Source organism: Annulohypoxylon maeteangense (genome assembly GCF_022496945.1).
Source record: "Annulohypoxylon maeteangense strain CBS 123835 unplaced genomic scaffold GGS22scaffold_4, whole genome shotgun sequence".
In the NCBI taxonomy this organism is placed as follows: domain Eukaryota; kingdom Fungi; phylum Ascomycota; class Sordariomycetes; order Xylariales; family Hypoxylaceae; genus Annulohypoxylon; species Annulohypoxylon maeteangense.
In genome coordinates this window covers 982,678-1,001,063 of record NW_025953251.1, presented here as the reverse complement: position 1 = coordinate 1,001,063, position 18,386 = coordinate 982,678, and the positions used below count along the sequence as shown (strand labels likewise).

Sequence of the window (18,386 nt, the reverse complement as noted above, 5' to 3'; positions counted from 1 at the left end):
CAGAAGGATCAGATTACTTGGTCGTAGGTACCCCGACGCACCTGGCATTTTAGGTAATAATAGCTCCCCTTACCTGTGCGTGCGTGCGGAGTACAACCTGCATTTTCACATGGCATAAAAGGGGCTTGGCAACACAAGCGATTACTGCAGAACTGGACTCAGTGTAGCATTTCGTGGTATCATGGTGTATTTTGGCTTCATGAAAACATGAAAATCAAGTCATGAATCGACTTGGCCATTATCCATTCCTCCTTCCCCAACGCCGAAAATGCTCTCAGTCAGTTCATATATCTTAATTCATTCCCATCCTCCTTTTTTTAATTGCCCCTTCCGTTTAGTAGAAGAAACCAATAATCTTGCCAGCAACGTGCTTTCGTCGGGCCTCTTCATGGTCCATGATTCCAGCAGATGTGGTGAGGATGATGTAACCGAACTGACGAGAAGGTAGCAGCTTGACGACCCACTTCTCGAGGTGGGCAAGGTGGACGTTGTATCGGGGAGAGATAGTACCGCACTTGTTGATGCGGCCGTTCAGTTGAACGACGATCTTGCCAGATCGGTGGTCATCGACCTCCTCGAATTCGCCGATGTAGCCTAACAGAAAAAGAATGTTAGTTAAATGTAGCGAAAGACTAAACGTCAAGACTTCATGTTATATTTGATCAGAGAAACGTGTAAGATTCCTTCGCTAGAAAACATCGATCTATCGGCAACTTAAAAGACTTCGATCGTAGGGATTGTTGAGATCGTTATCCAGTTATCATGCCGAATGTGTTGTGGTGAATAGGGGATTGTCCATGTGCAAAGGACCAAGCAAAATATATCGCAAACATACCGTGTCGCTGCATGACAGTCAAGAACTTGACAATGACCTTGGAGCTAGGTCGGATGAGGACTTGTCGCTTGCCAGTCTTCTCGGCATTGTTGATCGCATTGAGAGCGTCGTTGAGAACCGAAGTCTTAACCATTTTGGCGGTATTCGGGTGAGATTCTCAGATCGTCCGTGGATAGATGTGAGGTATCTGCAAAGGTGAAACATTTGGTTAGCCTTCAAAAGCCATGAGCATGGAGAGTGCCCTCCCCCAATGCGCCGCTTGGGGTGGGTTCTGCCCGCTCAGTACTGGAGAGGAGAAGCGTATCAGAGACCAGACTTGGCCATCGTAATCGTGATGCGAAGTTTGGCGGTAAGGCCTCTGATTGCTCTCCCCCGGCTTCTTGAAGGGCGCATTGGTGGATTGATTCAAGTCATGATAATGGCACCTGATTTAAAATTAATAACATACCTCGATGGAGGTCTTAAGCGATGGAAATTTGCTTGACGCTCAAAAGTTGTGTGTTGTGCAGAAAGATGAACGGGAGTAGAAGAATCGGAGTGGAGTGGAGTAGAAGTAGAAAAGTGAAAAGTTCGTTAGTTTAGGTGGATTTCTTTTTTTTGCATGCGAAATTCTGGTGGGCAGTCTTGGCAAGAATTAGAATTCACCCAATTGGATAAATTTCGGCAGCTAACCCTAAGCGATACACAACTAAACCCCCCCAGTGCACCTTCCCTAGGCTCAAGCCTCAATTGATTGATACAATCAAATCTCATCAGTGCTTTGGAACATTTCTTGATTTTCTCACGATTACCTCCCGTCCACCAAAATTTCACCTTCACATCTCGACACAAACAAGTAGCTCTTCGAGGATCGCACCGGTATCAAACAATTCAAGATGGTACGTTTTTGTATTTTCTATTAACCCCAGAATATCATGCGTCGGAACATTTAAATGCGACTGTCTTGTATTTCGTATCTCGTGCTCAGGCTTCCATTCTGTGCGCGCAAGCAATTTATTAACAATACATTTGCAATTTTAGTCGGACGTAGAAGAGAACAACGCACCCGATGCCCCCGAGGAGGTCGAAGTCTCAGCAGATGCCTCCAAGGGCCAGATGTCCGTTCTAGACGCTCTTAAGGGTGTTCTAAAACTTGCGCTCATGCACGACGGTCTTGCCCGAGGTCTCCGCGAAGCATCCAAGGCCCTCGACCGACGCCAAGCACACATGTGTGTCCTCAACGAGTCCTGCGAAGAGGAGGCCTATAAGAAGCTCGTCATCGCGCTCTGTTCCGAACATAAGATTCCTCTGATCAAGGTCCCTGATGGCAAGCAACTGGGCGAGTGGGCCGGTCTCTGTGAGTAATATATCAAACGGGTTGGATATGCATTTTGGAGCTAATCAGAATATTATTAGGCGTCTTGGACCGAGAAGGTAATGCTCGCAAGGTAGTCAACTGCTCTTGCGTAGTAGTTAAGGACTGGGGTGAGGAGTCGACCGAGCGATCCATCCTCCTGAACTACTTCCAAACCGAACAGTAAAGGGGATCTTCATAGGCGTTGCGCGGGGATATTAGACAGTGGATCGGGATGATTTTCACGACATCCTCTACGGACCCTTGAAATGTACTCTACTGGCGATTTCAGCTGGCAAAGGTGCTGAAAAAATAGGGGTACCATACTGCATCGGAAAGGAAAATTCTGCATTACAACATGCTCCGCGAAACCTCTCATCTCAACTGTGATATGCTTCTACTGAGTAAACTGTGGTGGACTTGGTAGTCTGGGTATCTTGAATATCTCATCTGTAACCTTCTACCACGATAAGGTGGTATCCGAAAGCTGTCTTGGCCTGTCCGATGAAGAGGTTGCTACCTTTGCTCTCCTGAAGAACGAAAGCAACCTTTTCAAACTCAGGCGCCAGCTGACCTTTACGTTGCCAACCAAGGAGACCGCCTAGTACCTCTAAGTTAGCCTATGAAAGTGATATGCCTACCTAGTAGACAGTAAGCTGTACGAATGTGATAGGTAAACCATACCTTGCTTTGCTTTATCCTCACTGAAGATTCTGGCCACTGTGATGAAGTGATCTAGAGTGGGAGTCTTCATGATCTCGGCAAACGCCTCTTCCTTCTTGCCATGCTTTTCGCACTGCATATTGTGTATAAGTTTCTCTTCGCATTGAGATGAACAGAAGCCCTAACTTACCAGAATGTGCCGGACTAAAACTGCTTGGCCACCTTTCCCCTTACCCTCATTCTTGTCATCTTTGCCTTTCCCGCCGGCATCCTTATCATTCGACTTTTTGTCGGCCTTCTTCTTTGGAGCCATGGCGAATTATGTTGATAAATGGTTGGATGAGGTAAAGAATTGAGATCGATGAGAGCCCCACGTTAAATTGACGTGGGCGGCGCGATCTTTTACCAATCGAGTTCCCAGCTGTGGACGGCTGTCAGACCACTATCCTTCTGCTTACATATGCACTTTATGTGAGGCAATAGTTACAAGCCACAACAACAAACACGATCGGATCTGAAGTAAAATAGGTATTTTATACTGAATCGTCAAAAGAGAGAACTTTTATAGGCTCGGATTATCAAAGTAGTCATGATCGTCGTTACCACCATTCCCAAAGCTCAAACCGGTACCGTGAACACCTTTACCAGGACCAGCCTCAGCCTGCCATCGTAGACTATGTGCATAGGTTGTATGTTCAATGGGCGAAAGAAGCTTTAAACAGCCTCGCTCTTCTCCAATCCTCTCTTTCGATATTTTCCTCTTGGCGTCTGAGCTTCCACTCCAAGTAACTCGACTCCCCCTGAAGCAGCTTAATCTTGTCTCCCTCGAGCTTCTCGTACAAATTCCAATCATCGAGTTGAGACGGCCTAGGGATCTTCCTAATCTCCTCTAGAGTCTTCTTCTGGTTCGGGGCACGTTCGAGGGTCAGTTCGAGGCGGCAGAGGTTTGTCTTGCTGTCTTGCTTGGATCCGTATTGCTTGATGGTGAATCTAGAATACCAAGTCAGTCAACGTCGGCCCATCGCAAATGGTCGCTCAAACTTACAGTCCATCATACCGAACGCCAGCTTGTGGCGCGAGTATGCTTTTTAACCTATATCCCCGAAGAACCCGGATCTGTCGGCCGACCTGGGATATCAGAGCGATGTGCATATCCTTGGCCCTCCCAACACGCACATATTTATACGTATTCGGGCGTATCATCTCCTCTTGTCCCGTCATCAGCGGCAGCGCCGTAATTCCATATCGCCCCTTCGTCGGTTTCTCGAACGAGCTCGCCACTATGCCATCGCGTTCGGCACACGTAAGATTCAGCCACCAGCTTCACACAACACAGTCAGCCACATCCCCAGCCAAGCGAAAAGCAAAGAGCAAACTTACTGTCCAGTCTCAAACCCCAAATTCCCCTCTAGTTCCGAAATCGGATCACTAACCTTCGTATGCCACTTGCCCAAATCATACGACAGCGAGCTATCGAAGCTAACATCCTTGAGCCTGCCGCCCTTAACCAGCACCGCGCAGCGATGCTGATCCATCATGAAATACTGCTCCCTGAATCTCCTCCGCCACGCGCGCAGCAGGTTCTTAGCCGCGGCCAGGTCGGCGCCGTACCTAGGCGACAACTCCGCTACCGCCTGGGTTTCCCGCTTCCTCCCCGCACCGCCCCCCGCGCCGCCGTTCCTAGCTGTCCAGGTGCCGATGTGCGGGTTATGCGTCTCGTGCGTGCTCCTAACCGGCGTGATCAGCTCTGTCTCTAGCCCCACCGACATCGACGACGTCGACATCCGCAGCACATCGGCATGATGCAGCAGCTCCGCGAGCAGCTTGTCTAGCCGCGCGTACTCCACGGTCTCGAAGTCGAGCGCGGGCCTCCTAAGCTCCTCGTCGCGCTGCGCCGCCTCGAGGAACGCGCTGAGCTGCTCGTTGTCCGGCCCGATGGTCTTGTGGTGCTGCAGGCTGGCCCGCACCGAGTCCGATAGGCTGAGCAGCGCGCCGCGGTCGTAGTCGAAGTCTGATTCGGATGAGACTTCAGAGTAGGCCGGTTGGCCTAGTGGGTTTGATTTTTCGTCAGCTGGAGAATCTTAGGAATCGGTATGTGTGATTGTATTTTTTCTTTATTTTTGGGGTTTATATTCTACCTACGTAGGGGATACGGGGGAGTTTCGATACCTCTCGGAGGCGGCGATCTCCTACTAAACGGCGAGTTGCTAGCTCCGTCGAACCCGAAATGCTTGACGGTCGGGCTTAGAATCTACGTAATAAGCATTAGTAGGTGTCCGTTGGAAATATTCCACCTCTTTAGTTATCCCACCTGGTTCACGATATCCCGTTTCCTACTAAACAAGCCGCGCTCTTGTCCATCGTTGTTGAAGCCCGCGGGTTTAGGTTTTATGTTTAGTTTCGGTACGTCGCGGCGGGATCTCGTGCCTTGGTTATACCTTGCGAAGCGCTCGAGCATGCTCATTTTGAACGTCGTGTGTATAATCTGAATGGCTATGTACTCGGTAGGTGGCAAGCTTTTTTAGCTTGTTCGTCTTTGGTCTTCATTACCGTTCAAGTGGATGAATATGATGACCTAATTTAGGTCTACTTGATTGTATTCTAGGCGATTAGGTCGATATGTAAGAGGCGAATTTTACAACGAAGCAGCATGACCTATCTAGCTATTCGACTCGACAAAGGACCAATACAAATTTAGAGTTTACCATGACCAATGCAACAAAGGAATATCGTCAGTGGAAGGAAAGAGCCCACTGCTAAACTTGCTGGTTACTTCCGATTTTGTAAATAATACACTACTAGGTGCTAGAATATAGGAAAGAACATACCATAGTATAAACTACTAGGTAATTACGATAATCAATCCAACTCAAATGTCTAATCTCACGCCTTAGGTAGACGCGTGAGAAACACCAGCATCACGACACAGATATAATATAGTCATGGTAGTATAAACTAGCTAAGGGGTAATTGGGGTATCTCATCCTGCGAATTGTACTCGTGCAAGTCTTGTCCCAAAAGCTATATCCACCATCCATCATACTCAGGTGTGATCGTGATTATGTTCCCTTCCCATCATACATTTATATAGCGCATCTTTTGTTCATCGTAGGAAGTGAATGTCGAACCGGAAAGTTGAATTAGTAGCTCCAATGAACGTAGAGTCTTACCGACGAAGAAATGTTCTCAACTTCAACTACCTAATGCGTAGGTAGAAATCCATTTCCACCCGAGTTCAGTCCTCGCAGTTCATCTAGGGGCCAGTGGGCGACGTTGAAGTGCAACATTGCAAACATTAACAGTGAAATTCGACCAAGGTTGTCGGATAGAATTGGCATAGGCTGAGCGATAAGAGAAAACTGGTGTGGAAAGTCGTCTCGTCGAGTTTAGGTGTAACATCGCTAGGAGGGGTTAACGGCGTCTTCATCCGTAAAGGGCATTCCTTGTAGTTCACGAAGAACAATGGTCGCATATTGGCTGGTGTGCAGCGCGAATTGAAGGATTACTGCTATTTTCTTCTCATCAGTAGTGGCAGGAGATTCTGTGTGGGTTACTTGGGCCATAGAGGTTTCGCTAGTGGCGGCTTCAGCTACTTGATCATGGTTCTTCACCGTATGTGCGCCGTCTTCGGACTTGCTTGCTGTGTTATCGTCCGTCTGAACCCCATCTCCGCGCGTGTCCATCGGCGTTCCGTTGTCAGTATCAGGGGTGATCTCGTTGGTATGTTTAGCAACTCTAACCCGTTTGTTGCCTCGATTGACCGAAGTTTGCACCCAAGTATCCGTTGCTTGCTGCTCTGGTCTGACAGAGGCTTCTTCCGCTTTTCGTCGCTCGGCCCTGGCACGAAGTTCTCGGTTCTCTGCGTTTTCTACATTGTTGACAAAACTTTGCCAAGCCGATGCCGGAGGGTTCACGCTTATGGAAGCCGCAGCACGCTCTGCGGTTTCTTTGGCCTTGCGATTTTGTATCAAGTCTAAGTCTGTCGGGACAAGCTGGTCTGTGTCGTTTATGTAGGTTCGAACAGAGGCAGTAGTAGTGCCAATGAATCTACCTATCAGCTTGCGATATGAACCAGGAAGACTGAAATCCTTCTGTCGGCGAAGCATATTATGAGGATCCAGACCGCCATTCTCCTCCATTGCCATAAATTCTTCGTAAAATGTTGCAATCTCGTTGTCTGGGTATACAACATCCCAGCCAGGAGAGGGCAAAACGACATCGAATATTGAATATTTTCCGCCATTCGCCTCTTCCTCGGTAAGCGCGTGTGCTTTGAGTCCACCTATATCCTCAGTAACCGACTCCGAATCCGCGAGATGGATAGTTTCTTCGTCATCCTGTGCAGTCTGGTGGTCGCTTTCGAGGAGAACTAGATCTCCTTTGACTACTTGCTGGCCAAAAAGCTCCCAACGCTTACTTGCGGCAAAATTCCATACCAAAGATTGGAATGCATGGACGTACATCGTTCGCATTCCCCGACTGATCGAAAGGAGGGCTCCAACGTAATCCTTGGGCTGTTTACTTAGATGACGCATTAATGTAGACTCGACATGACAACGTCTCGGAAGATACTTGAGGGCATCTTGCACGTTGCCTGTATCTGAGAAGATCCAACAAGCCCGTGCGCGGGAAGCATCCTCGCGTCGTGTAACCGCAAGGGAGCCGGTCTCTGCGGGATCTACCAAATCGGGATCGAAAGATAGCAAGGCTCCCACGGCACCTTCGAAATCCTGCTTGAGGATCATCATGCCGATCTCTTGGGTTCCTATCCGATGTGTACCAAACCGCTGAGTACCATAGTAGTTGATGAAACCATTATGATTGACCTGTTCTAATGCAGAGGTGACGGTAGCATTTGCGATGTCGAGCTTTTTTTCGAAGGTCAAGTTATCTGTTCCATTAAAATGGCAGTTCTTGAGAACGATCACAAACTCGTTACCGGTATGCTGCCCTAGATGGATTGGGTTCTTTTCGAACGTAAAGTCACCGATCTTAACACCGAATAGCTTAGAGTTGACGCTAATCATGGACTGGGGATTGCGTCTTCGTATGCTAACTCTCTGGGATGTCACAGCACGACGATCCTTAGTTCCAGCCGTGCCGAAGAACGCGGGCTTGAGATTGAGAAAACGGGCAATTTGGTTGATCGCCTCGATAGTGTCGCGATTCTCTTTAAAGAGAGTGAAATGTAGGTAACTGCCGTCATCATCCTGACCAGCGTACTGTCCTTTGCGACTAGATCGTTCATTTCTGGAACGATTACCCCATTGTTGATTACCCCTACCAACAAGTGCCGCCTTAATAGATCCATCACCATCAGTGGAAGTGTCGATCTTACCACTGAATATACGCCGAATCTCCTATTCGAAATTAATTGCATGCAAACTGGGAAGAACCTGCAAAACTTACGGTATGAACTCGAGATCTTTGAGACTTATCGCTCATAGCAGAAATCTTGACGAAGATAGGAGTTTTGGATGCCGATTTCTTCTGTTCATTAGCTTTGCCATAGAGATCAATAAGTTCATCTGTGGTAGTTTGGCCGAGGAGATCTGTTAAAATCGTTTGGTCTGATTGAGAGATGCTGGGTAGCTTCTCTATATTCACGGCAGTAGTGCCGTGACTGCTTGCCGTCGAACTTGCATTCTGCGGTTTGCGAGAGGACTCCTATAGTTGGGTCAGTTATTTTATTATTAACTATACGCAAGAAGGGATAGTCTCACAGTCTTTGCTGAATCTCTGGCGTTCACCGGAAGGTCTTGTAGATGAATGACTTTACCGTCTTTGTCAATCTCATTGACTTGAAAATCGGTGAATCTAATAATTGTCAGTGCTGGTTTAAGCAAATGGGTCAATCTTGAGATGAATATCAAGATTGCTTTATATGCTGTACGTGCCTTGTGCGCGTATCTCCGGACCATCCATGTTCCTTCTGTGATACGTATTGAGTAATACCGACACGTTGCTCAAATGAGCCTCGAATTGAGGCATTGCTGCCTTGAGCCATGGCGGTATGGGTTGCCATGTCTGAAGTATACCTAGTTACCAAACTTGGGAGATAGCCCTGGAGGTTCTAGGTAAGAGTGACGAACACTCAATGTATGGATGTTAGGTATCCCTAACGAAAGCAGTGGAGCAGTGCAATGCCCTTGTTCATGAATTCAAAATTTCGTGAAAAGAGTTTGCGAATGACAAGATACCTATCTAAGGGAAGGAAGAAGTTGTAAATGTTACTTAGGTGCGTAACGAGTTGTGATATCTGGGGTGCAACTTTTTGGTGGGGTAAAAGCTAGTGGGGGATTATAACCTTAAAAAACATTCTGACGGCAGAAAATCGTGATAATAAAAGCGGTCTACTGGCGTACTAAAGTGCCTGCAGAAGGCGGTGACAGGGTTACATTAACATTCAATTGCAAAGTTCTACTGATAGAGCGGGTACTTTTAGGTACTTCTAATATAGTGGACTTTGCCATGATGAACCTGTAGCTTTGCCCCACATGTAAGTACTTCATCACATCATTGGAAATTCTCCGATTGGCAGAAACAGACTGCCGTCCGGTTACATAATCTAGCTTGTACCTAGTACTTAGTACTTGTAACCTGCCATTACGGTACTAGGTATCCACTCAGTCATAGGTAATCTTCGCCTCCATTGATTTCTAAAGGTTCTAAATCAAACCACTAATCCAAACTTCTACCTCAGCATTTCTCTTTTTCTTCATCTGCATCACGCAAAGAATTTCTTTGCCAAGATGCCGCCCAAGAGAAAGGCTTCCGCTAGTAGGCTCACTTCTAACCTCTTGATATTTCTCAAAAGAAAATAAACTAACAATTGTGAAATTCAAGACGTGTCAGGACCCTCCAAATCAAGAAGGGCTTCTACAGCTTCAACTCCCGGGCCCTCCACCCCTCGATCTATCGGTAGTAACGATGACTCGGATTCCGCGGAAGAGCTTCCCCCTGAAAATGAAGAACAGATACAGAAGGTTGTAGATCGCTTCTCGCTCGCAACATTTCGGGACAAGGCATCACACGAAGAGGACTGGACTTCGAGACGATTCTTCAGAGACGGTAGACGTGATTTCTCATATTTGCCATTGAAACCCGATTTCAAAAATCGCCCTATCTGGATAGATCCCCAGCGAGGACGAATCATCCTAGAGAACTTCAGTACTTTGGCCGAACAAGCGAAAGATTTCCTTATTACCGTTGCCGAACCTTTATCGCGTCCAACCTTCATCCACGAGTATGCCCTTACTAGTCATAGTCTGTATGCGGCTGTATCAGTTGGTTTGCAGCCTCGAGATATCATCAATACGTTGGAGCGGTTCTCTAAGACCCGTGTCCCTGAGTCTATTATAGGCTTCATCGGAAGTTGTGCATCTAGTTACGGGAAAGTGAAGCTGGTCATTAAAGATACGAAATACTTCGTCGAGAGCACTGATCCCGAAGTATTGCAGAAACTATTGAAAGATCCTATCATTGGGCCGTGCCGTGTTCAAGGCACTGAGACGGTCACCAGCGCCCCCTCCATGGGCGGCCTAGTCATTCCCGGTACTTCCAATGCCGCAGGAGTAAAGCAAGCACAGATCAAGAAGGATGAGAATACGCAGCAAGAATCGACTGAACAAACACAAGGCCAAAATCCATATGATGCTCTGAGAGAAGATGACGATGATGATAATCAGGATGCCGTGCACGCCTTTCAGATCGAGGACTCTACTATCGAGGTCGTTCAGAAGCGTGCTTTAGAAATCCAGTACCCTATGTTAGAAGAATACGATTTTCGCAACGACGACAAGAATGCGAACCTTGAGATCGACTTACGACCTGCTACACAGATTAGAAGCTACCAAGAGAAAAGCCTTAGTAAGATGTTCGGAAATGGGCGAGCGAAGAGTGGTATCATTGTGTTACCTTGTGGTGCGGGCAAGACCCTGGTTGGCATCACGGCCGCATGCACAATTAAAAAAGGGTGCATTGTTCTTTGCACAAGCACAATGTCGGCCAATCAATGGCGTAACGAATTCTTGAAATGGTCCAATATAAGACCGGAAGATATTGCCCTTTTTACGTCGGATCATAAAGCGAAGTTCCCTGGCAACACCGGGATCATTGTCACAACGTATCCTATGGTAACAAACTCCGGAAAGAAACGAGCTCATGATTCGGAGAAGGTTATGAAGTTCCTGAGGGAGAAAGAATGGGGTCTAATGTTGCTGGACGAGGTTCACGTAGTACCTGCGGCCATTTTTCGCAAGGTGTCACACTCAATTAAGAGCCACGCGAAGCTTGGCCTAACTGCAACACTCCTACGAGAAGATGACAAAATTTCTGATTTGAACTTTCTCATTGGACCAAAATTGTACGAGGCAAATTGGATGGAGCTATCAGAGCAAGGACACATAGCCAAGGTTCAGTGTGCTGAAGTCTGGTGCTCGATGACGGCTGAGTTCTTTGACGAATTCAACCGTCAGAAGAAGAACCGGAGTCTCCAGCAGAATCTATACGTCATGAACCCGCGTAAGATCCAAGCCTGCCAGTTCTTGATCGATTACCACGAAAAACGAGGTGACAAAATTATTGTCTTTTCCGACAACGTCTACGCCCTTAGATCCATTGCCGTGACTTTGGGGAAGGCTTTTATTTGTGGATCTACGTCTAATATGGAGCGTATGGAAGTTCTAGAAAACTTTATGCACAATCCCGAAGTCAAGACTATTTTCTTGTCAAAGATTGGTGATACATCTCTAGATCTTCCGGAAGCCACTTGTCTCATTCAAATCTCATCTCATTACGGATCTCGTCGTCAGGAAGCACAGAGACTAGGACGCATCCTTCGAGCGAAGCGCAGATCGGACGAGGGATTTAATGCGTTTTTTTACTCATTAGTCTCGAGAGATACACCGGAAATGTTCTACTCGACTAAGCGACAGGCTTTTCTGGTAGACCAAGGATATTCTTTTAAGGTTATCACGCAACTGACCGGGATTGAAGAAATGCCAGGCCTTGTTTACAAAACGGCACAACAGCGTCGCGAACTACTTCAGACCATCGTGATCGATACGGAGTCTAAGAAAGAGACAGAATGGGACGATGTCGCAGATGACTTGTTCTACGGACCCGGAATCAAGAAGAAGGGTCGCTACAAGCGTACAGCTGGCGAGCTCGTCGAACTCAGTGGCGGAAGAGATATGGCGTACATTGAGCAGAGGAAGGGCAACAAGGGACTCAAGAAGAAGCCGGCGCAGAGCAATGCCTTCTTCAAGAAGATATCCAGAGAAAAAGAGCGGTTGAAGAATCAGCGCTAGACAACTTGAGCACTGTACACTGTAAGATATGGAAAAAGATGTGAATCGGGGGTACGAAAACGGGGGGCGGGCGTCAATGGCATTTTCAAGATTGAACGGGGAGTGAATATACCCCAAGAATAACGACGAGTTCCAGTGCGGGTTAGGCAGGTAGTGTTTTGATGGATGCCTTTGGCAAGCCACCCAGATGGGCATCATTTTTGGTGATACCTACTTCATAGACGCCTACATAGTACATAGCTACTAGTAGCTAGATACCACTAGTCAACGTGTACTCGAATTTAGGTACTTTATCCGGGCATACTATAATAGCTTAGTGTTTCCAGCACAATGGACAGATGCACCATCCCACGGATCGTAGCCCTGAAGGCTGCAGTGCTACGTATTAAATGTAACCTATCGCTCGCATATTGCGTGGCTACGGGATTTATTTAAAATTTGCTCAAAACACTGCACGACATGGGCTGACATTCACGGCATGCGATTGGGGTGGCATCGATGGAGCCTTGGGGGTTCAAGAGAGGCTTATCTCGAGTTACATTTGCTACATATAAATTTTTCGGTAATATTTCATGGTAGGTAATGTCGGTGTAGAAGCTATCAGCCCGTTACCTTTTTACTTTTTTTACTTTTCATTTTTCCTGTTCTACCATCCTACATGCACGATGTAAAAGATCATCTCGTTTTTCACCCGCCTCTTCTATTTTCCTGACAAGTACGCGTCGAGTACATACGCGTATGTACATAATGTCTTGATATGCAACTATTAAGTACTTCCAAGCCCGGTCTGCCAAGAAAAGCAATTGACAAATCGTAGGTACCTGAGCTTCGACCACGTCGACATCGCACGATTGAGGTGTGACATCATCACCGAAGATTCCATGTACTTTTTTTCATGGAGGGTACTTGTGATCACATGCTGAGTGGTTGCAGTCAACCAATTGGGATCAATTAAGGACCCTTGCACCGAAGGTAGCAGCTGTAGGTACCTTGTAACGTCCATATAAAAGCTTCCGGTTTTTTTCAACCATCTCCAAATTCCGCAGATGGAGGCCACATAACTCGGACGATTTGGATATACGATTCTACAGGACGAAGTAGAAGGATAAAAAGTCTAGGCCCTTCCGGATATAGTCCACAGAGACTGCCGACAGTAATGTCTCTGATGATTTAGATGCCGGGTGCTTACAGAGTTGTAACGCGGCTTACAGAGGGATTCGCAGAGCTTCAAGAAGTTGCGGAAAACTTCTAGCCTTTCCGTCACGTAGTAGCACTTGCCGCGGCCCCAACCCTACTACTACCCCGGTTGTCTTTTAGTGTCCCCAGGACTTTCTTTCTCGCATCTCTTGCATACTTACACACAGATCAATTTCAAGCTAGACAAGCTACATGTTGCGTTAGTCAGTCAGACACGTCCTGATCCCTGTCAGTCTACCAAAGAGGAAGGGTATTTGTGGTTTGTGGTTTGTGTTCGATTCAAAACGCGCTGTTCACCGGCTATCTGTGGTCCAACCCCATGTCGAGTGCATCATCAATCTCGGACCATCAAAGGCTAGGAGACCGGGGTCTCCCTTCTTATCCCTCTTGATTTCACTTGATCTGGAAAAGGGATAAAAAAATAAAAATAAATAAAAATGAAAACATCGTTTAGCAGAGAAAAAATTTAAAGGCCTGTCTGTTTTTAGTCTTGGCGGTTCTTTTCTTTCCTTTAAATTACGATTTCTTAGCTAATACAAACAAACCCCTTTATTTTTACGATATTTCTAGCTTAAGCGCATCAGAAAGAATTAAAAAAACAACCACAAGAAACCGTTAAGCCACTACCAAAAGGTTCGAGGGCCAGTGAGTTAAGCTACCTACATACAGTATAGGTAAGTGCCAATCAAAGTTACATGTCAAGACTTAATACTCTTGACTAGATCCACTTAATTATAATCCGTGAGCACTGAGTCGTGCTTTGACGGAAGGTGTCGCTTCTTCTTTCGTTTCTTCCGTCATATCCATATTTTCATTACCGAGCTTGCCTGCTACCAACAAACTGCGCCTACCTCTTGGTCCTTAAACCAAGATTTTGGTGGATAAGATCCCATTGATTCTCCGCCGTCTCCAACTTCAACTATCCAACTATCCTTTAAACCACAAGACCATCCGAGCCACCCTCGAGATCTCCTCACGCAATCGTAACCGCTTCATATACCGTGGCGATGAATCAATGAGAGTAAGTTGAAACAATTTATCATTTATCAATTCCCATTTTCGGATATCTTACAAATATTTCAATTTCATCAAGTTTCATTTCCAATTATTCTTATTTTGGTAGCTGTGTCTAGGGCTTGGCATAAGCCTCCGTTTGACCAATTTGTCTCAGCCCTCTTTGTATTCTTGTCTTACGATCTTATAATAAGCCGTCTATCTGCCGAGACTTAGTACTTACCATTCGACTCTTTAAACCTCTCATCTCACCTTCCACTAAGCTTGTCTTGTTTATAGCTGAAGTTGCACTTGATTGCTTAATGTTTGGTCTACACAATTCCATCAATTCCTTCCTCGCATTACCTTGATTGACTTTATACAGCCTCGGAACGAACCACTATCATCATGTTCGGAACCCGCCCTCTCATCAGCGACCTTATGAGCCAGGTCTACGATTCGGTGGCTTTCTAACATCGGCTTCTCTTCTTTTAACCCCAGGCTTTAACAAATAAAAGCCCTCTCTTGGATATACAACAGCTTAGCCATCATGGGCCGCACTCGTCGATATGTCTTGGATTTTATCCAGACCCTTCGACCATCTTTACTATCTAAAAACCCACACTTCAACTTTATCACAGCCCACTGTATGTTGTATTCACCCAATGCTGTGATATATATGTTCAGCTGACGTTCTTCAGACCTTTGGATTGTCGGATGGACTATTGTAGGGTCCATCTTGCTCTTCGCTTCCGGAAAAACCCAATTGGCTTATATCGATGCCCTCTTCTTTGCTAGCGGTGCCAACACGCAGGCAGGACTCAATACCGTTGACGTGAACACCCTCAACACTTTCCAGCAGTTGGTGATCTACTTTCTAGCTATGATGTCTAATCCCATCACTATTCATTCTTCCGTGGTCTTTTTACGTCTATACTGGTTCGAAAAACGATTCCAACACATCGTGAGAGAAGCCACGACGCGACGGGTTTCTATGGCCAGGTCTCGCTCTAAGTCGAAACCGATTACTACGGACTTGGAGAAAGGCGTCAATGGGCGAAATATTACGGTGATGCACAACACCGCTAAATCATCTCGTATGACTAATGACGGTATCTTGTTGGATAATTACACGATTGAAGGAGCTACGAAGCATGAAACGCCCTTGAACGGGTCTTCACATCACGACGAATCAGAGCAGGAAGAGGCGGATCCCAAAGATGAAGATCATCCTATTCATCGTCTTGCTCCACAAATAAAATTCTCTGATCAGGTTAGGAGGAGCGACACGCTCGAGTTGGAAGATGCCGGAGCCTTCTTGCCTTCGAAACGTTCTGATGCAGAACATATTGCAATTCTAGAGAGACAGCGCAAGGCCGACAAGGGTGTGCTCAGAATTCCCGGACCCCGAGAGGCCGACGGAGGAGCGCTGCCAGAAGAAGTGGACGAAGAGGGTGCCGACGGACCCGACCCTTCGACTCGTAGACGAAGGGAGTCGAGCGTCGAGGGTCCTCGTCGACCAACTTCACCCTTGCGATTTGCTAATCGTCCGGATCGCCAACCGACCATAACTATCGAGGAGCCTTTGCACCCGCGCAGAGAAGAACACGACTTGCCAGAACGAGTGATCGAGGATGCCGAGGCGGTTGCCCACGCCCTAGGTGCCGTGAAACCCCATAAGCCTAGGAAGGAAGGGGAAAAGCTGCACCACACCGATACGACTACCTCAACTTCTCGGATCAACCCGCTTCACCGAATCAAGACAGCCTTGACACAGGGTAAAGAAGAAGACCCACCATATTTGAGTTGGCAGCCGACTTTGGGTCGGAATTCCGAGTTTCTTGGGCTCTCTGAGGAGCAGAGAGAAGAGCTGGGTGGCATTGAATATCGATCGTTAAAGACTCTTGCTCTCGTGCTTACGATCTATTTCTTTGGTTACACCATATTCGGAATGGTCACTCTGGTGCCATGGATCGTCAACAACAACGATTACTATGGCCATATCATCGATGAGGCTGGTCAGAGTAGGGTATGGTGGGGCTTCTTTACTGCGAACTCTGCGTTCATGGATCTCGGCATGACCCTGACCCCCGACAGCATGAACTCATTCAATACGGCCATCTTCCCGCTTCTGGTCATGTCGTTTCTTATCATATTGGGGAACACTGGTTTCCCTATCATGCTTCGTTTCATGATCTGGTTATTCTCTCTGGTCGCACCTCGTGGCTCCGGTCTCTGGGAGGAACTAAGATTTCTCCTCGACCATCCTCGACGATGTTTTACGCTTCTTTTTCCAGCTAATGCTAATTGGTGGCTATTCTTTATCTTGGTCGCCCTTAATGGGGTGGACTTGATATTGTTCATTATCCTTGACGTAAGTTCCATACGGCAAATCCTTCGTAACTTGCACAACTAATACGCTCCTAGCTCCACGATGGAGCGGTCGATGGACTGCCACTCAACATCCGTTTCCTCGACGGATGGTTTCAAGCCGTATCTACCAGAACGGCTGGTTTCTCTTGTATTAATCTAGCTCTGATACACCCAGCTGTCCAGACATCATACCTCATTATGATGTATATCTCCGTCTTTCCCGTCGCTATCTCGATTCGTAGAACGAACGTGTACGAGGAGAAATCTCTCGGGGTGTACAACACGCACTACGACGCTGATGACAGTGAACAGGGCAATATGTCGTATGTGGGAACTCATTTACGACGTCAGCTCTCCTTCGACTTGTGGTATATCTTTGTTGGCTATTTCATCCTCACCATTTCCGAGGGCTCACGTCTTATGTCGGGCGATTTTTCCATGTTCGCAGTGCTCTTCGAAGTCGTGAGTGCTTACGGCACGGTCGGACTCAGCTTAGGGTACACCAACGTCAACGCGTCATTATGCTCCCAATTTAGCGTCGTTGGCAAGCTTGTCATTATTGCAATGCAGATCCGTGGACGCCACCGTGGTTTACCATACGGACTCGACAGAGCCGTCCTCTTACCTAGCGAACATCTTAATCGCAAGGAGGCTGAAGATGCCGATTTAAGATTACAACGTCGCCATTCCGCCATGTCTATTGGACATCAATCTCACAGACCTTCAAGCACGGCTAGGGGTCGTAGTCGTAGCGGCGACAGAAGAAATGTTTTCTCAAGTCTCTTGCATCCTGGTCCAGCGTATCCGGCGCATCCGCCACATTTGTCGATGGCGAAGACAGAGAGCTCTATGGGATTGGCTAGGCTAGACACCTTGAAGAAATATACCTCGGACCCCGGGATGGAAGAAAACGGTGATATACAGGAACCGATTGTCAGACAGAGGAAGAGAGCCGATACACAGCCGGCCATAGACTATTAGTGGAAGAAAGGTCCGGTTGGATGGGCGAAGTCGCCGGAGCTAAATGAGTCTATAGTTAGTCAAACCGGACGAGCGGCATCGCAGCCAACGCCAGGCAGCGGTCGCGATATCGAACATTTTAGGCGGCAGTCGGGATCCCGCAATCCCCGGTGGCCGCGACGTACAGGACCGAGAGTACAATGGTATCTCGGGAGCACAGGATGAGTATATTTCTACACTCTTTTCTCATGATGATGCAAATATGGGAGTGAGGGCGCAAACTAGACTAGAATTGCATACGACGACGCACATACAATATTAGAGATGGCAGCTCAGGCTTGGGATAGAGGGGATATGTAGTGTTTCACTTTTCATTATAAGCGTCACGTTCAGGTTATATGGACTCGGAAGGATTCATGGGAACGAACAGGATAGCCCATACAGGAGACGCTATACTGTCCCGTTTTCTTATCATCGTTTCGGACGGGCAACGGATTATTCTTCGTATATATATTATTTCAGCCTATCTCGGTAGGTATTTAGCTAGTTAAGCAATGCGAGCTTCGTTAATTATGCCTATTGCTCCTATCTTGTGCTAATTTGCAAACTAGAGAATCATCTCATTTTACGCTTTAGTCGTGTTGACCTCTAATAAGTAAATCGGCGACTTTTGCTAACTCTGGGGAGAGTCAAGTTGAAGCATTTTAAAGTGATTTATGCC

General features: G+C 47.0%; 7 protein-coding genes across 7 annotated transcripts; 3 read left to right on the top strand and 4 right to left on the bottom strand.

Moving 5' to 3' along the window:
* Nucleotides 1–31: 31 nt before the first annotated feature.
* On the bottom strand, nucleotides 32–1,395 carry GGS22DRAFT_156853 (40S ribosomal protein S22). Its single transcript, XM_047960428.1, has 3 exons — nucleotides 1,284–1,395; nucleotides 836–1,022; nucleotides 32–594 (listed from the first exon to the last, which is right to left on the bottom strand). Exons 2-3 carry the CDS (start codon nucleotides 966–968, stop codon nucleotides 335–337), a joined length of 393 nt encoding a protein of 130 aa, XP_047821192.1. The 5' UTR covers nucleotides 969–1,022; nucleotides 1,284–1,395; the 3' UTR covers nucleotides 32–334.
* Nucleotides 1,396–1,566: 171 nt separating this feature from the next.
* GGS22DRAFT_156851 (40S ribosomal S12 protein) lies at nucleotides 1,567–2,873 on the top strand. Its single transcript, XM_047960427.1, has 3 exons — nucleotides 1,567–1,713; nucleotides 1,856–2,171; nucleotides 2,231–2,873. Exons 1-3 carry the CDS (start codon nucleotides 1,711–1,713, stop codon nucleotides 2,353–2,355), a joined length of 444 nt encoding a protein of 147 aa, XP_047821191.1. The 5' UTR covers nucleotides 1,567–1,710; the 3' UTR covers nucleotides 2,356–2,873.
* GGS22DRAFT_186188 (FKBP-like protein) lies at nucleotides 2,615–3,144 on the bottom strand (the record flags this gene model as incomplete). Its single annotated transcript, XM_047964419.1, has 3 exons — nucleotides 2,615–2,769; nucleotides 2,853–2,964; nucleotides 3,022–3,144. 3 exons carry the CDS (start codon nucleotides 3,142–3,144, stop codon nucleotides 2,615–2,617), a joined length of 390 nt encoding a protein of 129 aa, XP_047821190.1.
* Nucleotides 3,145–3,526: 382 nt separating this feature from the next.
* GGS22DRAFT_186187 (uncharacterized protein) lies at nucleotides 3,527–5,295 on the bottom strand (the record flags this gene model as incomplete). The annotated part of the gene is made up of 5 exons (XM_047964418.1): nucleotides 3,527–3,821; nucleotides 3,877–4,152; nucleotides 4,212–4,878; nucleotides 4,974–5,082; nucleotides 5,143–5,295. 5 exons carry the CDS (start codon nucleotides 5,293–5,295, stop codon nucleotides 3,527–3,529), a joined length of 1,500 nt encoding a protein of 499 aa, XP_047821189.1.
* A 757-nt stretch (nucleotides 5,296–6,052) lies between these two features.
* On the bottom strand, nucleotides 6,053–8,822 carry GGS22DRAFT_198687 (pseudouridine synthase; the record flags this gene model as incomplete). The annotated part of the gene is made up of 4 exons (XM_047966166.1): nucleotides 6,053–8,191; nucleotides 8,241–8,498; nucleotides 8,555–8,648; nucleotides 8,725–8,822. The coding sequence occupies 4 exons, from the start codon at nucleotides 8,820–8,822 to the stop codon at nucleotides 6,233–6,235; spliced, it is 2,409 nt and encodes an 802-aa protein (XP_047821188.1). The 3' UTR covers nucleotides 6,053–6,232.
* Nucleotides 8,823–9,519: 697 nt separating this feature from the next.
* Nucleotides 9,520–12,493, top strand: GGS22DRAFT_108108 (DNA repair helicase RAD25). Its single transcript, XM_047957866.1, has 2 exons — nucleotides 9,520–9,611; nucleotides 9,678–12,493. Exons 1-2 carry the CDS (start codon nucleotides 9,584–9,586, stop codon nucleotides 12,140–12,142), a joined length of 2,493 nt encoding a protein of 830 aa, XP_047821187.1. The 5' UTR covers nucleotides 9,520–9,583; the 3' UTR covers nucleotides 12,143–12,493.
* Nucleotides 12,494–14,466: 1,973 nt separating this feature from the next.
* Nucleotides 14,467–18,240, top strand: GGS22DRAFT_156841 (potassium transport protein TRK1/TRK2). Its single transcript, XM_047960426.1, has 3 exons — nucleotides 14,467–14,979; nucleotides 15,034–16,706; nucleotides 16,760–18,240. The coding sequence occupies exons 1-3, from the start codon at nucleotides 14,883–14,885 to the stop codon at nucleotides 17,684–17,686; spliced, it is 2,697 nt and encodes an 898-aa protein (XP_047821186.1). The 5' UTR covers nucleotides 14,467–14,882; the 3' UTR covers nucleotides 17,687–18,240.
* Nucleotides 18,241–18,386: the final 146 nt, after the last annotated feature.